Source organism: Tiliqua scincoides, chromosome 11 (assembly GCF_035046505.1).
Source record: "Tiliqua scincoides isolate rTilSci1 chromosome 11, rTilSci1.hap2, whole genome shotgun sequence".
Lineage (NCBI taxonomy): Eukaryota > Metazoa > Chordata > Lepidosauria > Squamata > Scincidae > Tiliqua > Tiliqua scincoides.
Window position 1 is genome coordinate 7820796 of NC_089831.1, and position 25011 is coordinate 7845806.

General features: G+C 45.0%; 1 protein-coding gene across 2 annotated transcripts in view; it reads right to left on the minus strand.

Moving 5' to 3' along the window:
- BIN3 (bridging integrator 3) overlaps window positions 1-25011 on the minus strand; it is a 117618-nt gene that overhangs the window by 48019 nt on the left and 44588 nt on the right. For both annotated transcript variants that reach the window (XM_066639193.1, XM_066639192.1), the window contains exons 2-3: window positions 23991-24039; window positions 1609-1649 (exon numbers count right to left, since the gene is read on the minus strand). In XM_066639193.1, coding sequence (XP_066495290.1) covers window positions 1609-1649; window positions 23991-24039 — 90 coding nt within the window. The remainder of the gene's footprint in view (window positions 1-1608; window positions 1650-23990; window positions 24040-25011) is intronic.

Below are 25011 nucleotides of genomic sequence, written 5' to 3' on the forward strand. Positions count from 1 at the left end.
GATCCTCTCCTATCCTACTGTTTAAACAGTGAAGAAAACAGTTGCCAGGAACTTGCAAAGTAAGTGGCTCTCCCATGGTAGACTGGGATATGGGGGCAGGGTATGCTTTTTTGCAGAACCGAGAACACCAGAGAGCTGCAAATCTTTGCAGGAGTGAGTGGAAACTTAATGAGGGCAGGCGGAGATTTGAGCCTGCAGCAACACTGTTCCAAAAAGACTAGCCAAGTTGCGGTGACTCACCAATCACAGTAGGCCAACTTGTTGTCTCAAAGCCAGGCCAAGGTTAAAATTGAGAACTGGCAAACTGGTTTCATGGCAAAGAGATTGAGCCGTGAATCGGGACTTCCCCAACTGGGATCTCATCTCTGCCATGAACCCACACAGGGATGGCAGTAATATTTACTTAACTTGCAGGTTTGTTGCAAGGATTCCATCAAGACAGGTAAAGCACTCCGCAAGTTCCAAAAAGCACTACATGAGTGTTCCTACAGGATGTCTCCAAAAAATGTACACACAATTAAAGAGACCTAATTCATACACACTTTCTTGTAAAAAAAAACAAAAAACAAACCTGCAATACTCAAACATCCAAGGAAAGCAGTTGAAGAGATGTGTGGCACCATCCCAGCACACAGGTCGGTAGATGTCTGCAGAACCCTTAGCCAACAAAGCCAGCAGCATATAGAAACCAATGGGGAACTTCTGAGCACTTGGTCTAAATAATTCTGGGTCAAGCAACTGCTTCTGTGTACCCCGTGTACATGATATATGTGTGAACGGTAGCATAATAAATTTGACGCTATAAAGCAGTGATTTTCAAGCACTGTGCTATGGCACATTGGTGTGCCGTGAATGGTCTGCAGGTGTGCCATGGGAGTTTGGGAGTGGGTCATTTATTAGTAGGGCCATTGGGGGAGTTTGAAGGAGAGCAGAAACTGTGTCATTCTTCCGTCAGTTGTTGAGATTGGGTGTGTTATCCTGAGCAAGTCGGCACAAATGCACTTTGTTATTCCTATATCTTGATACTTTTTTTAAAGTTATGAGATATATCCTTAAAAAAACTGATAGTGTACCTTGACAATTTTAGCACCTTGTCAGTGTGCCGTGAGATGAAAAAAAGTTGAAAATCAACGCTTCAAAGTATGTGTACATTTTTGTTGGACACCCTGCATTAACATTATGGAGAAGCATAGGCTGTTTCACATGTTACAAAATTCCTACAAGGAAGGAATTTGCATATAGGAATTAACATGTTTTGTGTATGCAGATCATCATGTGCAACTATCCTACATAAGCACAGACCACAACAAGTACATGTGCTGCAGAGGTGGGTGGGAAGCTGCACCCAACCGTTGCTCTCCAAAGTGTCCATTTATGTGCTTTTTACACAGGTGCAGAATTCTGATCTGCATGGGAATAGCATGTTCATTCTTACATAGACATGCCTCCTGAGTAGGCATTTTTCAACTTGTGAAATGGTCTTTAGACCTAATAGGTAATGATAAAACAGGAATAGGACCAACATGGGGCGAGGACGGGGAGCAGTAACACAGACCCATGTGAGGATGAACTGGGCCTAGGAAGGAAGATCCACCATAATACACTCACTGTTGAAGTTTCCCATACTCCCGTTCAAAATCTCTCTCAACCTGCAAAAGCAAACAAGAGCCAAATCAGTGAAAAGAGGACACTTCAAACAAGAGAGAAATCCCACTCTACCAGTAGCAGCCGGCACCCAATTTCCAAGTGCAAAGCCCAAAATAGACAAGCCTACAAATAGAAAGAGATTAAAAACACACCACATTCCACTCAGGGATCTCATCTGTTAAGAACTCATCTCATGAGTTCATGAGATCTGTTAAGAGCTCATCTCATCTGTTAAGAACTCATCCCCATAATTTGTAAGAAACTGTTGTCACCCATGGGTGGCATGAAAAGGACTTTAAGCCCCCATAACCACATACTAGAAACCGGGAGCACACTTCTAATACGTATTTAAAATAGGATTCCCCGACAAAATCTGAGGTTATTTCAGATTCTCTTCAACACCAAACAGAGGGCGGAGTGAGCAGCAACTGAGTTATAGCCCCTTTGGACTTTTGTACTGCACTCACTTCCCGGCACCCCAGAAGCATGACAAAAGCATTTGTATCACTTAACACTTACTTTTTAAAAGTATAAACATAATGTTGATAATTCACAACTGAAGTATGGGTAGTGGCAGGACAGAGTAAGGAAACCCTTCCATGCCCAATTTGTTTTATTAAGAGGCCCTTTACAATTTTCCAATATTCCACCTTACTCAAAAGGTGCTTCTTCCGCAGCAGATGAACAAACTAACACCAGCTGCATGTGGTCATCTCTGGATTATGAATCAAGGAATACCAAAAAGGGTCTTGCGCATTGCTTTGCAAATTGCCGCTCACCTGGGGCACCTGAAGGGCAAAATGTTTAAATCTCCCCTCTCTCTTATAGTCTTAAAGAGCAACAAGCCCCGAACTACAAAAGGGAGAAGTGAAATTGGGCACTGGACAAGCTCAGTACAGTCCTCTTGGGTTTAACATGCAGTTCCAAAGTGCACACAGTGAGACTCCTCACAACCACATCAGGCTGTGTGTCTGGGATCTCTGGGTCTTCCTCCTTAAAGGGCCAGTGGCCATTTATGGCAGAACGAAGGCAGAAAGTAGCCTGGTGTGATGCTTACACACCCATCTCCACTGTTGTCTCCCTCGGACTCTTTAAACCAAGAGAAGCCACAGAGTTTGGTTTCCTACTGCAAGCCAGTCATTGGGACCAATTCCCTGCTGCCATATTAAAAACAAACGATTTATGGCATTTTTTATTCTATCCTTCCTCCAAAGCGCTCAGATTGTCAGTTTAACTTGACAGCTCTGCAGGGTCAGTTAGGGTGACAGATGATGAGTTGGCCCAAGTCTATCCAGTTGGCTTCATCAACCAACAGTGACTTGAAGCTGGTTTCCCACATCCAAACCACTACAGCACATTAGCTGTCATTTCCCTTTGTCCTGGGAGCCTGTCAAGTCTAAGGGAAGCAGCAGCAATGGTTCTTTTTACTCTATAAGGCAGGAAAGGAGTGTGGTACTCGTCCCACTAGCATCACACTGAGGCCATTGTTGACCTAGGGTGACTTCTTACCCTGGCTCCTTTTTTTTGGCTTTCTGAATTAGGGCAAGAAGAAAGACAGAAGCACAACGGCAGTGCTTTATCTCAGGAAGAAGGGGACCACCACCAACTCCAAGTATCACAAATTATTACATTTCTTCAATTGCAAGGAACTAAAAAAAGTTAGTTGGCCCTTTAGTTAGGGAAGGCTAGCTTATCTCAAGGAATGAGAGCAAGAAGGTCCAGCTCTCCAATAAATATAATTACACCTTGAAAAAGTCACTGGAACAATCCAAAGAGCTGATGCACCAGCAAGTAATCTGCACCATTAACTGCCATGAATTTTATACCAAATGAATAGTCATGATGGTCCCGAAGGAACACTAAGTAATGCAGTTTGGTGAGGACGCAGAGAATTCTCTGCTAAAGAACCTTGCCTTCATTTCACAGAACCACAATGCTCAGAGTCACCTGGGGAAAGGGAACAACTATAACAAAAAAGGAGAACATTACAGTGTAGATGTGCCCTTAAGCAGCAGTTCCCAAACTTTCAGGCTTTGTGACTCGCCTTGTTGTTCAAGGTGGATTGTGGGCCCGCCGCCAGACCACCAGGCATTATGAGATGCGAGGTGGATGTCACTTCTGGATCAAGCAAGTGTGTGACCCACAACATGCCCCATAAAGCAATGTGTTCCCAAACTGTGGGCTGCAATCCAATTTGTGTTGGTTGCAGGGCCACCATGACCAAGAAGCTACAAGGCAGCCCAGGGTGCGACATGGCATGACACAGGTCATGTGCCATGATTCCTGCTGGCTACCTACTGGCTGAGACCTACCAAAAATTGGGTTGTAACACACAGTTTGGGAAACTCTGCCCTTAAAGCTTATGACAGAGCATAACTGCGTGCCAGCATGCCATGACATTATCATGTTGGTGAGAACTGCCAGGGTGCCAATGCTCTAGGGCTTGGTTTGCCAACCGTAAGATATGAGGGAGAGTCTTCTCTGCCATACAGCTTCCACTTCCACCTAACGGATGACTACCACGTACCGCTGCAAAACACAGTACATCACTTTAATTTTAGAGATTCATAGTTGTTCATTATCACTGAGCAATTTCCAACAATTTCCTTAGAAAGAGAAAAGTGCTTTATATCTAGGGAACCTTAAAAAAAAGAAGCAGAAAATTACACTGGAAAATTTACAAGTAGTTTGAACTTTCTGTTAGGAAATACACTCCTTGTACTTGAAAAAAACGTGAAAGTGACTTCTTTTGTCCTTTCCAACCCCCTCCCCCCCGCCCCGTTCTATCACATCTTTAGGCCATTTCAATGTGCTTAACTGGTTTCAATATTTGCCACCCACACCCCACAGATAATGACTCCTGAATATCATTTTTTCTTTATCGGTTCCTAGGAGACTCCTTAGTGCCACTGCTTTACTCAATGTCGCCATCAGCAAATGTTTCCAAAACTGGAGACATAATCCAAAATGAATGCTACTACATAATCCTTATGCAGGTAACTCCTTCAGACTGTGCCATGAAAAGTTATCCTATTTTAAAAGTGAGACAATGCAATCTAGTCTGAAACCATCTTAAAACAGAATGCGCTAACTAAGTTCAATCTCTGGTTAAGCAAGAAGTCTGCTCAGGGCCGATCTATTCATGAGACCGACGAAGGTGGTTGCCAACAGGTTGGTAGGGACATCCATTGCCTCCACTGCTGCTACTCCACAAGGGTGGCATGGAAGATGAAGCATGGAGGTTGTAGAAGGTGCACATCACCAGATGAAGGGGCAGCATTTGCCACACTGCCTCAGGAGCCAGAGCTCTTGAATTACCCCCAAGTCTGGTTAGCGTTAATGCAAGAGCTGCACCCCAAAACAATGAAGAAGTTCAGTGAGAATTCACTACAGGAATATTGGACAATTGTCAAGGACAGGTCCTCTCATGGAATGGGAACTGGTTGAGAACCAGGAAACAGAGTGGGCGTCAATAAACAATTGTCACAATGGAGAGAGGTGAAAAGCGGTGTGCCCCAAGGATCTGTCCTGGGACTGGGGCTTTTCAACATGTTCATAAATGACCTGGAGACAGGGTTGAGCAGCAAAGTGGCCAAGTTTGCAGACGACACCAAACTTTTTCGAGTGATGAAGACCAGAAGAGACTGTGAAGAGCTCCAGAAGGATCACTCCAAACTGGAAGAATAGCAGCAAGATGGCAGATGTGTTTCAATGTAAGTAAGTAGAAAGTAATGCACATTGGGTCAAAAAAATCAAAACTTCACATATAGTCTAATGCAGTGTTTCTCAAACTGTGGGTCGCGATCCAATTTCAGGTGGGTCCCCATTCATTTCAATATTTTATTTTTAATATATTAGACTTGCTAGATGCTAGCCTGGTAAGTGACTGCATTTGGGGAAATGTCACAGATCTGTACATTTAGCAGGCTTCTATGAAGATGCGTTTAACAATGATAGTCAACGGGACTTACTCCTGGATAAGTGTGGGAAGGATTTCAGCATAGAATTGCTAAAAATTTTCCTGCTTGATGATATCACTTCCAGTCATGACATCACTTCTGGTGGGTCCTGACAGATTCTCGTTCTAAAAAGTGGGTCCCGGTGCTAAAGAACTACTGGTCTAAAGGGTACTGAGCTGTCTGTGACAGATCAGGAGAGAGTTCTTAGGGTGCTGATGGACAGCTCAATGAAAATGTCAACCCCATGTGAGGCGGCGGTGAAGAAAGCTAATTTCATGCTAGGAAACATTAGAAAAGGTATTGGGAATAAAACGGCTAATATTATAATGCCATTGTACAAATCAATGGTAAGGCCACATTTGGAGTATTGTGTCAGTTCTGGTCACCACATCTCAAAAGGATATAGTGGAAATGGAAAAGGTACAGAAGAGAGTGACCAAAATGGGCTGGGGCACCTCCCTTATGAGGAAAGGCTACAACATCTGGGGCTCTTCAGCCTAGAAGAAAGGCACCTGAGGGGGGGACATGACTGAGACATACAAAATTATGCAGGGGATGGATAGAGTGAATAGAGCAGTGATTTTCAACCTTTTTCATCTCATGGCACACTGATAAGGCACTAAAATGGTCAAGGCACCACCAGGTTTTTGACAATTGACAAGGCACACCATGCTGCCAGTGGGGGCTCACATCTCCCATTGGCCCTATTAATAAATGACCTTCCCCCAAATTCCTGTGGCACATCTGTGGACCACTCGTGGCACACCAGTGTGCCATGGCACAGTGGTTGAAAATGGCTGGAATAGAGGTATGTTCTTTTCCTTCTCATACAACACCGGAACGAGGGGACATCCATTAAAATCGGGTGTCAGGAGAGTTAGAATAGACAAAAGAAAATATTTCTTTACCCAATATGTAATTAGTCTGTGGAACTCCTTGCCACAGGATGAGGTGATGGAATCTGGCCTCAATGCCTTGAAAAGGGGATTGGACAAATTTCTGGAGGAAAAGTCCATCACGGGTTACAAGTAATGATAGATATGTGCAAGCTCCTGAATTTAGAAGTAGGCTATGTCAGAATGCCAGATGCAAGGGAGGGCGCCAGGATGCAGGTCTCTTGTTATCTGGTGTGCTCCCTGGGGCATTTGGTGGGCCGCTGTGAGATACAGGAAACTGGACTAAATGGGCCTTAGGCCTGATTAAGTGGGGCTCTTCTTATGTTGTTATGGAGAAACAGAGCAATTCCCATGGTTAGCTCCCAATATCTTAACTGGAAGTCAGCAGTTCACTGGCCTCCACGGGCTCTAGAATGCATTGCAGAAGCGACCAGAAATCACTTCATTTGCTTCGGCAAGACATTTTGGGGTCCACAAACGCCAATCGAGTGGGGTGCGTTGTAGGTGGGGCACCCCAGAAGAAGTCTCTGGCAGCTCTCAGTATTGCTTTGCAGTATGACAGCAAGCATGGGGGTTGCAACCCAGCGCAGAGCACAAAGTTTGGGAACCGCTGGGTTAGAGTGTCAGACTAGAACTGGGGAGGCCAGGGTTCAAATCCCCACTCAGTATGAAACTTACTTTCTGACCTTCAGCCAGTTCACCACCTCTCAGCCTAACTTACCTTGCAGGTTTGTTGTGAGGATAAAATAGAGAAGCAAATGAGTCAGGTACACCAAGCTCCCTGGATGGCGGGTAGGGTAAAATGTAACATAGAAATAACTGTGGTTAAGAGAGAGTCAATCAGCCCTGGCCCCAAAAGACCACTTCGCATGCACTCATCCAGCAATCATCACTGCCACACACCGAGTTGGATGTAAAATCTGCATGAGGCAAAGCTTTCAGCATATACTGGATAATAATTATTGCCCTCTCTAAAGCACTTTCCAATCAAGGTGCTGAAGGACAGAGTGAATTGCAAGGATCAGATAGGCTGCACAAGCCAACGCCCGAAATAAGCAGGTGCAGATGTGATTGTACGAGCAGCAGGACCTGGGCAGAGGGGACGGACCCTCCCAGATAATGCAAAGTGATGCGACGCCCCAGACAAAAGTTTTATCGTTGGTTTACTCCGCAACTCAACCAGCACGAAAAGGAAAAGACAGGGAAAAACTACGTGCCCAAATAACGAAACTGAATCAGAAATGTGGGGAGGGGGACGATTCCACCACACTGTTCAAGGCGTTTATGGACCAAAATTCTCAGAAGCAAGAGACACCTAAAGAAAGAGGAAAACTTCAAATTCAATCCCCACTCGGATTTTAATTAACGCTGCCACAAGGCCACCATTTCAAAGCAAAGGCCTGCAGATGTAAACAGGCCCCTCATTTCATGGCAGTGTCTCCGTGAATGCCGTCTTCATCTGCCCAGGAGCGATCCAACCTGATGGCCCCTGGGGCTGTGCTGGCCAGCTGTCTGCAATATTGTACCTGTTCTGACATGCTATTCTGATCACTACCACTGCTAGGCATCTATCTTGAAGGACTCTGAGCAGGCCACCAAGTCTAGCCGCTGCCAAAAATGGTTCTCCTGGGACCAGGCTGGAGCATTGTGTAGGATGTTTGCACGGCCGCTGCCTATGTTAGAGGCTTGCCAAAACCCACAGCAGCCGATGCCTTCAGGTCAGGTAACAAGCACAAAAAGCAAAGCCACCCGACGTTTCTATGGTTGTTCCGGTGGTAAAAATAGCTGCTGAATTGCCACTTCTATTTTTATGTCCATGTGTGAACTGTCCTGGCTGCTTTAGAAGACACTGATATGGCCAGCTACCCAGATGGCTCATTCGGGGTTGTTGCCACTTGTTTTTAATCACATATTCAACTTATATAATCTTTAAAATGTATGGCACGATGACATAACATTTGTTGGAGAGCTCTGACCACAGAACTCATTTGTGCTACAATGTGCTGTTTGGGCCGCTGAGCTTGCTGCACTGTAGGTTGGTTTGTATTCTGGATGCTTTAAATCCCGAATTTCAGGGAATGTTATCGTTTGATCCGATACCCTTGTTAAACTACCTTGGAGTACGGAAAGGTGAGACACAATTTTTTAATACTTATTAAGAATATTTATATACAGCTTTTCAACAAAAAGTAGTCCACAAAGTGGTTTACGCAGCTAAATAAATGGTTCCCTGCTCCCAAGAGCTCACAATCTAAAAAAAAAGATGAAAATACTCATTATCTGTCCAGAATAGACATACAGAACCACACACACAGTTGGGACTACTTAGGACTGACATGAAGTCTACAGTTTTTGTTTTTGTTTTAACCACACGTAGTGGTGATCCAAACTCACTATTTTTTACCAGTTCATTTGCCTTTTCCTTCTTTCTCATGTACACCTGCGTGCGTGCGCACAGGATACAAACAGAGCAGAAGCATGACTTTGCTTCTCATTTTAAAGGACAAGAAGTCAATCTCTGTCTGGACATGAGAGAATGCAGACTGTTCACCATTCACGCACACCCGGCAGTGTTCTGCTTCAAGGAAAGCCTAGACATTAACACAAGGGCCAACACTTGGACAGAAAGATGGAGCTACTCATATTTATTGTTTGCTAAGCAGCTGGCACAGCTGAAATGGGAAAAAAACATTTGCTTCCCCAAGTAAATTTAATTAGGGATGCTTTATTAGCAGACCAAAGTTAGCAGTGCATGCTCCCCAGTCACAAGTGGAAGGAAGTCCCAGGAGAAGCACTACTGGAGAGACCATAATCCTTTATGGGCAGAAGATCCCACGGGTCAATTCCCGGCATTTTCAGTTTAAAGAGATATCAAGTTGTAAGGCTCTGAAAGAACTGCATTTGAGACTCTGGAGAGTCACTGACAGTATTGCGCTAGCTGAACTGACTCAGTGTCGTACACTTGGGTTGTTGGTTCTGAACCCTAGAGCCCTCAAAGATCCCTGTTCGGTAGTACTGCCACCACCCTGTAAGAGCCAGTGCCTCAATCCAGGGAAACCGAGACCCTCTAGGCTTAACTATATCCCTTGTAGGCACTGAGCACTTTCTTTACTTAAAGTCTCAGTCCTCAAGTTTCTAGTCCACAATGAGGATTTTTGGTAGCTTGCTGAACAGCTAGGCAGGATTCTGAACCTTTGTCCCCAACAGACAATGAACCAACATGGTAAAAAGATTTTCTACTTTATTAAATACATAAGTTTACAAAAGGTTACAAAAGGCAGCAAATGCTAGAGGCATAAAACTTCTAGGAAACATATCAGCATAAAACAACAAAGCTAACTGGCTAACTATTATTCTCTAACCCTCACCTGGGTCAGCTTCTTTTGTAGATCCTCAGGCCAGTTGCCTATGGCCACATGGTCCTGGCGGGGCAGGATGTGCACCCACCACCTCTCTCACCAAGAGACAAGGACCCAAGACCCTGTCCTCCAGAAGTGGGGCTGGAAGCTCCCCTCTCAGCTCTTCCCTCCCCCCTGGAGATCTGCAGCTGCATTCCATCCTTGATGGGTGTCTTTCTGGCTGCCTAGGTGCTACATAATCACCTTCCATTGAATTGTAAATTCTTAGCAGCTAGAACCCAAAGCCCCTTGCAAGCCCCTTCTGTGTTACTGTGGTTCTGGCTTGCAATGCTACTAGGCCTAAACTGTACATATTCATGACACTCAGCAAAAGCAGGTTCTCCATGGATGAGTGTGTACTGGAGGCTCACAGTGACTAAGGGTCCAATTCTATCTGGCCCTGCACTGATGGAACTCCCACAGAAATGATGCACAGGCCGGGGTCACCAATGCAATTGAGTGGCAGCCCTATGTGTGCACCAGTGACATCAGAACAGGTATATCAGCAGAGGGGACAGATCCAGAGGAGGATCGTAGCAGGAATCGAGTGGTATGTTAAGGGCAGGTTGGAGGCAGATATTGGTGGTGAAGGCTGAACTGATACCCTATGCCTCCGACCCAGGATCAACACATCCCCTTGGACCTACTCTAGATTTATACCAGCCAAAGAGCTGGCACAGATTCGAGTAGGTCCTTTGGGAGCAAGGTAGTGGCCACGCAGGTAAGTAACTACGTTTTCTACTTGTCTCTCTGATGCTGGCCAGCTGGTCCACAGCAGGCAGCACATGTTGTGTCAGCACTGTTGCACACCTCTGGGTTGCTCCAGAATAGCTGTAAATTGTATCCAATTTACTAATATACAAGCAGAACTAAAATGTGACAAATAAATGCACTCCTATTGAGCAGAGAGCACAGCCTGCATTGTATATCCAGAGGACAAATCAAGCAACTCCCCCAATACGTCACAACCCCCCCGTCCCCGCCAGAAATCAGGTTGGCCCAGAACCTTGCGGAACCTGAGATAGTACACCAAATGCGCCTCCCAACCACCAGCTTCTGCCACCACTCCACCTCCTCCCACTTCAAAAAGGATTGAAAAAGGAAGGGGTGATCAAAGCAGGACTATGGTGGAGAGGACTGTGGCAGGCTGAGCAACAACCTGACAAAAAATGCATACAAAAATTGCCTCACAGGCATAATTTACCCTATGTTCATAATCTGAGGCTCCTTGGGGTGCCAGACACATTAAAAATATGCTAACAGCAACACTTAGCATTTATAAAAGGAGGTTTGAAACACATTTACATTTCCTTTACATTATCTTAGCAATGCTCACAACAGTCCTGTAAGGTAGGCAGTATTATAGATCTCCATGGTATGGCTGGGACTGGGACGGAGAGAGAGTGGGCTGCCTCAGGCAGAGGCAATTCCTGGGTCAGGGCTCATTCTCTTGGCCACACTAACTTTAACACCATACTGTATTTAATACAAGACAATGACATATGCTGATTTTGTACTGCATTAGCCAATCTGTCTCCAGCCTGGTCATACAGTTTTCATTTTGCCTGGTTACACTTCATTAGAGAAAATGTTATGAAATCAACAGACTGGGCTGCTAGTCATATACCTTTGCACTGACTACACACCCATAGTCTTCTGTAAGCAAGGCAGACATGCCGCAGAGACTGGGTTTAATGAGCGCCAACTGGCCCTCTTCCCTCTCCACGAATGCCTGACCTGGATGCCTGATAACTGAACTGTTCAGAAGCAGCTGTCTGTCCTGTGTGGTCACCTGCTTTACCTGAACTAACATTCATTTTATAAAAGAGGGAGTGGTTTTTACTTGGGCTCTCAACCACCAAGCTAGGACACAGTTATTTTAGAGTGCATGCTGGTTTTTGTGTTTACAGTGGGGCCTCCTTATCTGCAGGTTTGGCATCTGTAGAACAGAATACCCAAAGACGCCAAGACCACAGCTGGACAGCCTCAAAGGATCTCCCAGACATGCCCGCCCAGGGGTATTCTGAGGTGTGGAGAGCCATGTGGGGTCTCCATGTGTCCCAGAAGACACTTCCAATCACGGTCGCAACCAGAAGGCATTTCAATTGCATCCGGCAAACCACATGGCACCTCCAGAGGGCCAGGCATGTCCCTCAGGTAAGTAATTGTTGTGTTGCATGCCCCCTGCAGATTTCATTGTCCACTGGGGGCGGGGGGTCCTGAAGTGTCACAGGGCATAGCTTGGAGTCTTGTGGTGCAGCTGGATAGGAGAATTTCCTGGGAATCTCAAGTACATCACCTTGAGTTCCATGATGGAAAGCAGGAAGGACAGAAATGTAGTGGATATGTTTAGAACTTCTGCCCAAATTCCAAAGGCTCCAACCTCCTTGCAGTTCTAGGATACTCAGATCATATTGATTAGGTGGATAGATGGAGGAGCAGAAAAAATATGAAGCTGAACAAGCTTCATTTGGGTGTGTGCAGGGGAGGGTGTACTTATCTACATATGTAATAAATTAGTGGTACCTGCCCATGGAAAGTGCCAGTGTGGAAGCTGATTAGTTTACATCTGTTTTTGTGCACTGAAAGTCATCTCAGGATGGAGTCTGAGAAACAGGGGAGAACCAAACATTCAGCATGCAGGTTATGCCCAGGGAAGCTTGATGAAGACTACTTTTCTAAAACCTTGGAGAGACACCTGCCAGTCAGTGGAGACTATCCAGACCTAGATGGTCCGATGGACCAATGGCCTGACTCAGCAAAAGGGAGCATCATATATTGAAGTATGTTGGTTCGCTGGGACCAATCCCTGGACTGGTGACAAGGTGGTTTTTGTTCTGGGCACACAGATTTCATGGGCCCTTGACAGAAACACACTGCCTCTCTTCCAGGGCTGCTTTTCAGAGTTAGTGGCACACTCTTTTGACACTGGAAAAGGGGGGGGGCAATTACCCTCTCCCACCTGGCAGCAGGTGGGAGGCTCTTCTCCGGCCTGGAAGCTCTCTGGGGACAGGGTGGAGGAGGCAGCAGCTCCTTCCTTTCCAAGCACCTGCTGACTCTGATGACCCAGGCCTCGCTGAAGAGTGTGACATCACCCGAGGGGGAACCAGATGCCTTTCAGACAGCTAGGCCCACAATAAAGGCCTCGAAATAGAGTACTAATCCCAGCATAGCCACTGCTAAGGCATGTCCGCACAAGAGGTTCCTGCCCTCCCACTTCAGTGTTACAACACCCAATCAGAAAGACAGGAAGCAGTCTAAGACAGACAAAGGCAAGATGCGGCCTTAGACGATGAGACACAGGAAGCTGCCTTTTGCCAAGTCAGATGTCTAGTTCGTCTAAGCCAAGGGTGCCGAACATATGGCCCACGGAACCTCTTTATCTGGCTTGCGTGATAGCTGGGCTCTTCCAGCAACATCCATCAGCTGCTCTCAGAGATGCTCAGAAGAAGCAGTGCTGCTGAAAGGGTGGCCAGTGTGATTACTGGGGTCACTCAGCACTGCCCTTTCAGCAGCATCGCTTCTGCCAAGGCATTGGGAGGAAGAGAGAGAAGGAGAAAGCAAGGAACGCTACAGGAGGAAGGCACAGACCAAGGAGGGTGAGAGAGGGAGACACTGCTGAGGCATTGAGAGAGTCCCATTATCAAGCAGGCCACCCTTTCAGCCGTGCCAGTTCATTTCTCAGGAGCTGAGCTGGGAAGTGACATCTTGGCAGAAGCAGCACTGGGTGATAATTAGGCTCTCTCGTAGCTTGAAAATATGGTCAAGATTTGCATATTTTCTCTTCCATCTTTTTTTGTTTATTTTATTACGATTTTTATACACTGCCTTACTCAATAAACTCAAGGCAGCTCACAAAGGCAGGCTAAACACAAATCAATTATTTAATGAGATTTTTATAAGTATTATTCCCTGAGACAATCTCATGGAACCTCCATTTCTTCAGGTGTTTCCCTTCATACTGCAATCGTCATCCTGGCTGCCGGCTTCCTGTATTTTCCAAGCTCTCGCAGGCAGCCTGAAACCAGACTTCAGACTGGCCTCTCAAGGATGTTATCCATTTTTTTGCCAGTTGACCTCACCACACTGCATAGACAGCGGCCTCAGTCTCCCACCCAAGCAACAGATCCAACTCAGCCTTTTCTGGCAAGGCACCAGCACAAACTCCAGATAACACCTCCTGCCTCTTTGCAGTTAATGAGTTTCTAGGTGAGAAAAAAGTTTTTATTTTTAGTCATCACCCACTTAGGACCCCAGGCTTAATGACGTCACTTCCGGCCCTCAGCTAGCACCATGAATGGTATTTGGTCCACTGTATGAAATGAGTAAACCATCCCTGGTTTACGCCAACGCTGACTGGCTGCAGATCTCCAGGGTTCCAGGCAGAGATCTATCCCAGCCCTATTCTGGAGAAACTGCCTGACACTGAACACAGGAACTTAGGCATGCAAAGCAGAGCAAAGCCACTGAGCTGCAGTCCCTCACTGTACGTTTTTCTTGCCAACACTGTGCAACGACCACATGTAAACCGCAATACCCGCAGAAGGTCCACCTGCCATGCAGATTGGATGAACCAGGTGTCGTGACATTGAGCCTTGAAACACAGATAAATCTGGTAAACGTTATACTCTTGTTTGTGGGATCTAGAAGGAAAATTCTTATCTTATTTCATTAAAAGTGAAATATTTCTGTCTCCCCTTTACACTCAAGTGGTCCAGGCAGTTTACAGAAGAAATGATAATACAACAAAAACATCTTATCAAATCCAATAAAACATAATCCAGGCAACATCCAAGAAATTAGCAGCAACAAAAGAATAGCATCAGCAGATCCAGGGTATCAGCACAAGGGGAGGAAAATTATTTTTACTGAGTGCCTAAAGAACAACAGCATCAGTGTCAATAGGCCCTCTCTGAGAAAGGCATACACGATGGCATCTGCCTAATTTCTGAAGACTGGGGCACCCAAAACAGAGTTTTTCATTATTACCTTAATGAACAGGGTATTTATTTGGGAGAACACAGTCCTTCAAATATCTCAGTCCCAAGCCATTTAAGGCTTAACCTATTAAAATCATTATCTGCTAACTGGGCAAAGAGGCACTTTTTAAAACAGTATTTAGTAGGGGGAAGGCAATTGTTCACAGTAGCATGGCATCTTTGCCACTGGCTGTTCTGGGGTCTTTTCTCCACCTCTTCTTGGACTGCCAGCCCTTTGGGGACAGGGAGCCATTTGTTGAGCTATTCCGCTATGTGAACAACTTTTTGTTGAAAAGCAATATATAAATACTCTCATTCTTAATACTAACAAGCACCACCACCACCTGACATTGTGACTGGAAACACACTGGCATCCAATGCAGATCATTTAATACAGATCAGTGTTTCTCTACGTTTGTCCCATTTTGCATGGTCCACATACTGGAAGTACCAACGGAAGTAACTGGAGTTGGTGTCATCGCCAGTTACTTCCAGACTGGGATACATGACAAACATTGGTAAGAGAGTGGACAGGAGGGTTTTTTGGAGCATGCAAAAAGCACAGGCTGGAGCTCTACCCAGCAAGCCTAGCTTCCTATTGCTGCTTGTCATGTTGCATTACTGGTCTTGCTGACAGGTGGTGGGGGTCTGGGGGTCCCCCACGTACCATTAGACACCACCTAAAGTACCACCAGTGGTAGGAAGACCACTAGTTGAAAAACCCTGATAGAGATGAAATACGACCATTGCAGTGGGGCCCTGGACGAAAACCTCACCACCAAATTTAGGACTAGCTACAGATGGGCACACAGGAGGCAAATCAGGATCTTCTGATAGATGTCTGGGTGATGATGTGCAGGGATAAGCAAAGATTTCCGATTCACCTGTTCCTCAGACACATCTAGCCCTGGTTGGTGAGCCTTGAGATTCTAGTAAAAAGAAAGAAGGCCTGGAGTCCACTCACCCTTAAGCAAGATCTTCCAAAACCGCTCCAAGATACCTCCCACACTGCAATAATTCAAGTCACTAAAAGCACATCGGGTCACCACAGTGAGGTCATCTTTATTCAGGAAAGGGCACAACTGTCATGCCAGGTGAAGCTGGTGGAAGAGCTCACCTATAAATAAAAATTCTCAACGGCAAAACATTCAGCCTATAGAACCAAACACTGTCTGATCCAAGCCTCTGCCATAATGCAGGGATCTCCATGCATTTCTCCACATGAATCAGATTACAGTAAATGCATGCCCAGACACTGATCCAAGCTGCAGCTACATTCTTCCCAGTGCAAACTCAGACTCTACTTTGGTAGGATCAACAAAACCAGAAGGAAGAATGGCAACCTTGCATTTTGGAGAGACTTTAAAAGAATGGGGAAAACTCTTCAATTCCGCATCAAAAGTAGCATTCTATTCATTTTAAAATAAATAACCCCAGCAAGCAAAACAGTCTTGCTATTACCCAATGCCCTGAGCAAAACAGTTTGAAATTTGAGAAGCAGTGTAAAGCATACTTGAGAATCACATGGATGACACTGGCTTTTGATTTCTCCATAGAAATCACAATGGAGATTTCTCACCTATATCAAGCAACAGCTTGAGATCTCACTACTCAATCTGACAATCAAGCAATTGACAAAAGCCCCTTCTTGAAACCCACTTTTAAAAGGAAACAAATACAAGGGCACCTGAGCCTATCACTGCCTCATAAACACCATGCAGCCTCTAGAACTTCTTGCCGTTTCTTGTGATACCACATGGTTACTAAACTTAATTCCCAACAGATGCCAAACTGAACCGAGCAGGCAGAAAACATCAAGAATGGAAGCTATATTGAACAGATTTATCCTGGTGAGATCCAATTACTTATCACACACAGTCCTTGGAACTGTAGAGCATATATGAGGCAATTTCTCTGGGTTGTGGTGGTGTCTTGATTAAATCCAGGAACAGATATTAATATATTCTGATAATGCCTCTAATATCTGTTTCTGGAAGCAGAATAAGGAATATAACACACAACTTGCCTGTAATGTCTAGGAATTTCTGGATGACTCAAAATAAGTAAGCCAAGCCACACACTACACAAGGTTGAGGTGGGGAGCCATTAAGTTCACAACCTATTGTATCTGAAAGATAATTTATTTCTAACTCTAAATATGGCTATGAATGATGGACCAATTTACATTATCTAGTGTTGACAACTCGGTTGGATTAACGTGATTTGAATTTTTCCAGGAATGTGAAGTGCTTGTGCAACAGACTGGCTTGCCCCATACCTTGTGCAGATGCTGGTTCCACCCCAAATCTCTGAACAGTAGGTTGAGTGATGACATAGTAAGGCATGGAATCAAGATAAAGTGATTGTGTGGCTGCTCTACACTCTCTTCCAGAGGGAAAGTCTAGAACTGCATAGTGTTCTCTTAACCCAGGGTGACCAAATTGTAGCTTGCAAGTTACGTATGGCTCTTTGACATATAATGTGTGGCTCTCTGAAATACGTTGGCTGAGCTCCTTTTTGCATCACAATTACTATAAAATGTAAATAAGAAATGTTCAAGCTTCATAATTATTTACTGGGTATAAACTGAGAGTTCACGGGATTAACACATGAGTTTAAGGTTCATGGTGAGTAAATATATTTCAGAATTTAAATGCTTCTCAAATATTGCAGTTCTCAAATATCTCTCTTGTTGCTCTCAAGCATCTGAAGTTTATTATACGTGGCTCCTCTGTTAAGCATGTTTAGCCACCCCTGTAGTAACCAATATGTTACCATCTAAAAATGGTTAAGAGAATCAGCCCTCAGATCTGAAAATAAAGCAAGATTCACATTCTTAGGGTTTTGTCACACAATGCTAAATCAATGAGAATCCCACATATAACACTTGTAAGTGAACTATGCCCTCTTTTGAACCCAAGAATGGCTACATTCACATTATTACTTTCTGAAAAAGATATGCTTCCCTGTCATGATGGCTGGAAGAACCTTTAAGCCGGTGTTGCCTCCTTTCCCCCCAGATCTGGCCCATCCCAGGATCAAAACTGGTAGTTTATGCTGCTACTACAAGCCAACCAGAGAGATACCATCTTTGAAAGCATCCCTTCCAGTTGGGTGGAGAATCCACCAAAGTCTACCCACAATAAACATCTAAAAATGATGACTGAAGGAGCCAGTCATGTTTTCCAGGGAGTAAGTTCACAGACATTATGTAGTCTGTACACAAAACCTCTGGTTCCGTCCAAAATAGCATCCAACTCCACAGTCCTGTTGCCTGAATATCAACAGGGAGAACACCCACTGTTGGAAGCATCTTTTTGGCTTCCCAAGTAAAAATGCTCTGGGGGAACAAATCAGTCTCAGGCAACATGCTATTTCTACAGTATTAAGAGTGCTAGATGCAGCAGGGCAGTGGCTTCTCAAAATTTCTTCAGTTAACTTGACTGCTGAGAAACCCTTGTGTGCTGAATGCAATTCTGGGGCATGATCTAGGGGTGCGCAATCAATTTGCAAGGGGTGCAGGCCTAGCTTCCAGGTGCCTTCACTGACCTTCGTGAACTAAGGGGTGAGCCCTACAATATACTCAACTCTCCTCTGTGTTGCAGGGGAAGATTGGTCAATATCGGCAAACCATCTTTCAGGTTGATCTTCTGAGAAACAACTGCTCAGGAGTTATGCAGATTCTCAGCTATCTTCTACATAGATTCTCGGCTGTACCAAAGGTACAGAGGCACATCAAATGTGCTCCAAACTGGGATCAATGCACAATAAGGCTTTACAGCAGACTAGCCTTTAGATTCTCTTTCTGTCTCTGCACCAGTCAAGTGACAGCTGTTCTTTTCAGGAGGGAGAGATTACTCTGTCTGGAATTGGATTTGGTCAGGTTAAGATGAAAGCATCGCCTTGACGGGTCTGAAGGGCTGGATCAGTTCAGTTCACTTGTCCAGGGGCATCTTGTCCAGGGGTTCCCTTTGACCATGAAGCACTAAACTGCTGTTGATATTTTGCCCTTCCTCAGAGGACTGGCAGCAAGTTGGCACACTGAAATATGACTAATGTCTCCTCCAGCCGAATCAAATCATCTCCTAGAACAACTGCTCCGAAGCCATGTTTGTGTTACGAGGTTTGCTGTTTTTCCTCCCATCCAAAAAAAATTCTGGTGAGCTCAGTCTCTCAATGTGAGCACCTCCCCCTCCCAAGACAGCCAGTAGCTGGTCTCTATTCACTGTCTTCCTACATGTGTATAATGTTTGCGATCTACACTTGAGAGTGGGAGAGTCTCTCCAACAAACCACTTCCCCCTCTGATCAACATTGGATTCAGCCCTAGAGATGCCTCACCTCCCCACTTCCTGAAACAGGCTCCAGAGGCCAACATCTGGAAAATAAACGGAACTGTAAAACTGGCCCTCCCCCTGCTGCTGCTGATCTTGAAAAGCTCACACAGATGGAATACTCCGTCCACAATGGGGAGGAAAACCAGGAGATGTAACTAGCAAAGCTTCATCAGAGCCGGATACAGTTCTATGATCTAAAACAAAGGAAACAATTGCATCTGAAGATTGGGTGGTTTTCTGACACTTGTTCTCTTTTGAAGAGACTTCACAATGACAGACCTATCCTCCTAAAGGATCACCCCTTTATAAGCCAGCAGTTTTCAACCAGGGTGCCACAGCACATTGGTGTTCCGCGAAAGGTCCACAGGTGTGTTGTGGGAGTTTGAAGCACAGTGGGTGAAAACTGCTGAAACTCCTCTAGGTTCTGAAGCTCTGTTTGTGGGGCAGCTGTTTGTAGTCACAAATTGTCCCTCTTTCTTTGCTGGTGGAGCCCTATAAGGGTGGAAACAAGGGGGACAGATTACTAAAGGCAGTTGCTCTAGAGCAGGGGTGCCCAAACCCCAGCCCTGGGGCCACTTGCGACCCTTGAGGACTCCCAATTCGGTGCTCAGGGAGCCCCCAGGCTCCAATGAACCTCTGGCCCTCCGGAGACTTGCTGGAGCCCGTGCTGGCCTGATGCAACTGCTCTCAGTGTGAGGGCGACTGTTCAACCTCTCATATGAGCTATGGGATGAGGGCTCCCTCTACTGCTTGCTGTTTCACATCTGTGATGCAGCAGCGGCAGCAAAGGAAAGGCTGGCCTTACTTTGTGCAAGGCCTTTTATAGGCCTTGAGCTATTGCAAGACCTTCATTCATTCATATAAGTTCCATCATTTCATTTCCAGCCTCTTTCCTTATATCTTTGAAGAGGAATTTGGTTTCCTCACGACTGCTGCACACTGATTTGATCTGAAAATCACCACAACTCCAAGATCTTTTTTCTCAGACAGTCATCGTGAGCTCATATCCCATCAATGCATATGTGAAGTTGGGATTCTTTTGGCCCAAAGTGCACTTTGGGCCAAAAGAATCCCAACTTCACATATGCATTGATGGGATATGAGCTCACGATGACTGTCTGAGAAAAAAGATCTTGGAGTTGTGGTGATTTTCAGATCAAATCAGTGTGCAGCAGTTAAATCCCCTATGCTGCTTGGTCACCTGTTGACAGGCTGAAAAAACTCTTTCAAAGCTTGATCACAATTTCTTTTGTATTTCACCTTCCTGAATAACTGGATATCATCTGCAGATTTTGCTCACTCTCAACTCCAGTTCATTTATGAGTAAGTTAAAAAGCATGGGTCTCAACACAGCTCCACTGGGGACCCCCCACTGCTTATTTCACCTCCGTGTATAAACCATTTATTCCCACTTTCTTCTTCCTGCTTTTTCACCTGTTGCCAATCCATGAGGGGGTTTATCCTCTTCTTCCATAATTGGTTAGGGAACATTCGGCAATTAACTTTCTCAAAAGCATTTGAAAGTATTTCTCTATATACGCTATTATTCAGAGAAAAGGAAGCAACTCAAGGGAGAGATTTAAGACAAGAGCAACAAGTAACAGCAACTCTAAGTAAGCAATTCAAGGGAGAGATCTAACAAGAGAACAACAATCTGGAAATAATACACAGTAAAGTTGCCTGCTGACCATATTTTTCACAGGTACATGCGCGCAGGAGTCTAGCTAGCACATGCTGCTATTATGTACAGACAGTGAGGCCATATTAACTCATATTTAAACATTAACTGAATTATAAATAATAGTCAGCCTGGCTAGGACAAACAGCCACTTGGGAACTGTCTCTCTCGCCAGTTATTTTACCTGGCCACTATGCACCTATAATGCCTGTGAATTTATGAGCAAATCAGGGAACTTTGTCAGAGTCACAACACTTGCAAATACAAATGCCTAAAAAAAGGTCAGTGCCTGCTGTTGGAGGGGAAATAGATAAATCAGGGCAATATCTGTTCAATGTAGGGATCGCTAGTTGTGCAATGCCTGACATCCAATGTTGCCCAAGTAATAGCTATGCTTATGTATGTTTTATGTGACATCAAGTTATTCTCCATTAAAGCTAAGAGACAATTTAGGGGAGTGGTATTCTGCAATTTGAGGCTTTGATTCTACACAGATATGTGTTTTGCTGAATTTTGTGATGGACAACTGGTTGTATTAGCCCTTTACTGTTTCTTGTGCATGAGGGTTTGCTCACCTGTTATCACAGCCAATGCCTAAACATCAACAAAGCCTGGCAGGCAAATCCTATTTTCTTCTCCCTTCCTGCGCCCCTTCTTTTTGTGTCACGTCTATGAGACTGTAAGCCAGTCTCTTGACTCATCATGCAGTGCTTAGCAGACTTTTAAGCAATTATAGCTTCTGCTACTCCCATCCTGGGCACAATAACTCCTGGAGTGCTGGAATCTAGAATGGACCCAGGAAGGAGACTTACTCAAGTGAAAAGGAATCAAATGTAGGAGTTCCACCATCACTGCTATTTGCTCCATCAGGCATTTAACGCTTTCACATAAGGAGTTATAGTTAACATTTCCTGTAAGGCTCCACACCACTGTGCAGACTCTTCCACTTGCTGCATGGCAGGGAGTCTTCCAACATTTGAGAATGACATCATGTGTCGTCACTGACATCCGGTTGAACCATAATTTGAGCTGCGCAGCTTAGCAGGAACAACTGTCATAGCATCGGTTCATCTAGCTTAGTTATGTCTACAGAGACATGTTGAGACTTTCCAGGGTTTCAGTCAGGGGGTCTTTTTCCCAGTTCTACCTGGAGATGCCAGAGATTTAACTTAGGACCATATGCCCTAACACCAAGCTACAGTCTCTTTCCAGTAACTTTCTAAAGATGTGGCCCCTCATTCTTGTGGCGCATGTTTTAGGACAGACCCCAGGATCTTTATACCCCAGGTATAAACCCAAAGCAAGAGTCACACCCCTAGGACAACTAGCTAGATAAACTACTGACTACATTTGCCTAAAAAGGATTTGGGAACAGTACAGCTACACAATGACTAAAGGGAAAGATTACTGATAGCGACACTTCCGGGAAAAGAGGAGCTAAGCAGTAGTTGGTCCTAGGGATGTAAGGCAATGGATATAGGATATGGACACCTTGTTGCCTTGAGTGCTCCCTGAGGCATTTGGTTGGCTACTGTGAGATACAGGAAGCTGGACAAGGTGGGCCTTTGGCCTGATGCAGCAGGGCTCTTCTTATGTCCTGGCCACAACAACAGGAAATGCCTTGCTGTTTGTACCCCACATCAGAGTTACATTCAAATGCAACAGTCAGACTTCCTGATGCACATGGTCTCTGCTCAGTTTGAAGGAGTAACAGAAGAAGTGGTAGCGTGGAACATCTCAGCCAGTAATATTCAATGTTTTTCTTCTTACCAACCTCTGTCGTCTTCACCTCTTGTGATGTCACTTCCAGCTTCCAGGAGACTCTTCCAGGACCTGCGGCTGTTTTTAGGGAAACTGTCTGTAGTAATAGATTGCCCGTCCCTCCACCAGCTCTGCTGGCAAAGAGGGACACACAATCTGCTACTACAGAGAGCTGCCCTGAAAACAGAGCCACAGAACCTGGAAGAGATTTTTAGCAATTTTCAACCACTGTGCTTCAAAGTCCTCCAGCAAACCTTTCACGGCACACCAATGTGCCATGGCACACTGGTTGAAAAATCACTGATGACTGCTGCTGCATCCTTCTCACAACAACAGCTGGAGAGTAGCATCAACAAAAACTGCAAGCTATCTCCCCCCTCCCCAACTTTCCAAAGGGCCTCAGAAAAGCAGACTAGAGTCTTTCACCAACCCTACCTTGGACCCTGAGGCATTAGCTTTTGTGGTTAAATGGGTGTTCCACAGAGGAAGGATAAGGCACCCTAATCTGTATAAAGGATTAGCTTGCCAGAACAGTTACAGAGCCAGTATCTCCATCACAGCAGCAGCATTCAGAGACACATGCATTAAAGGCACACATAAGCAGGTTAACAAGAAGGATGTTGGAAAGTACATGCAAGCCACTACAATCTGCAATGCACAAAGGCATTTTGCTCAGGAGAAGGCTATGCTCCAGCCCACTGCAAGAAACTGTAGTTCAAGACAGGGCATTTGGAGTCAGTAGGATACAAAAGTGTGTGTGTGTGTGTGTGTGTGTGTGTGTGTGTGTGTGTGTGTGTGTGTGTGTGTGTGTGTGTTTAAAAAAAATGCCTTTTAAAGCAAATGCTTGGCAGCCCAAATTAATTCATGCTCGGGTACTAAGCATTTCAGCTTCCTCCAATAAGCCTTCCTTTGGAAACAGTTATATTCAGCAATATGAACCACTCCCCCTCCTCCATCTGCTCAGAAAAGATGAACAAACAAGCCATTGCTGAAAGAAGGAAGGAAGGAAGCATGTTCAGCCATCTCCTAGGAAAACCATGCCAGACTGAGAAGAGCCCCTCCTCCTGCCATACAAAAAAAAGTGGGGGAGAAGGAAAAGAAGGGGGGGAACACCAGATCCCTGTTACCAAAATAATCCACTCAGCAGAGAGACTCCCCCACACTCAAAGGAACTGAGTGGTGGTCAAAAGACAGAAGTAATTTCAGCTCACTCATGTTTTCCCCTCCCACACGCACAAACATCATATTGGAAACTGGGACCAGTTAATGTGCTGGCTTGAGTCATCAACCATATGATCAAAGACTGGATCTAAAAGGGGGGGATTGGTTTACTCACTGTCTTGGGTACAATCTGTTTCTTAGGCTGCCCAATCTTGAACGGAATCCTGGAAGGGGCGGGTAGGGGGAGAAGGGGGAAAAAAGCATTAGAGATGAGAACTGATGTAAACAAGCAAACACATAGCTGTTCTTAGACACAGTGATACCTCAAGCCCTTTCTCTGAGGAGAACTGGATGGAAAGGGACCTCTGTCTGAGCCACGGTTCCAGAGTGGACATCAAGGTGCCACTGCAAGTCACCTGTTTCTGGCCTCCATTGATTTCATTTAATTACAAAAAAAAAAAAGAAATTCCCCACCACTATTAAGTAGACACCAGCAGCAAATCTTCCTCTTGACGTGAGGACCCTATTAACACAAATGTGCTGCAGGCCTGAGGCACTTATTGGCACGAACGCATTTCTGAACAATTTAAGTTGAAAAGCAAATTGCAAGAAGAAGGAAGCTAAGCCACTGGAAATGTTTTGATAGGGAACAGTGGGAAGAAGAGAGAGAAAAAATACAAATCCTAGCATCTCAAGCAGTAAATGGTTTCAAAAATATTTTTGAATGCAATGCTGGAGGGCTGGCTCATTCGACACGCGAACAGCCTTCCATCCCGAGACAAATCTGGTAAACTGGGTGACCTCAATTCATCTCTTCACATGAGCTTCCTGCAAGATGAAGGCAGCTCACTGTATGGAGATGCCCAGTGGCTTTTGGATCTCAATCTTCCCAAACACCACACACAGTTCTTGGACAGGTGACCAGTACAGTGATATGCCAGCATGCTGGATGCATTCAAGTCGAACATCGACTGTAACAATTGCCAAGGCAGTCCTGATTCTACATGGACTATAATGACTGCTGGCAATTTGCAAGCACATTAGCTCGCAGGGAACTGCTGTGAGTTCACTGAATGTTCAGAAACATTCGAACAATTCAGAGGAAGTGTCAGACAAAGAATGCTGACACTGGTACAGGTACTCTAAGCGAGGCAGAGAGTTGTTGTCAATATACAACCCACCTTCTTCCAAATCAG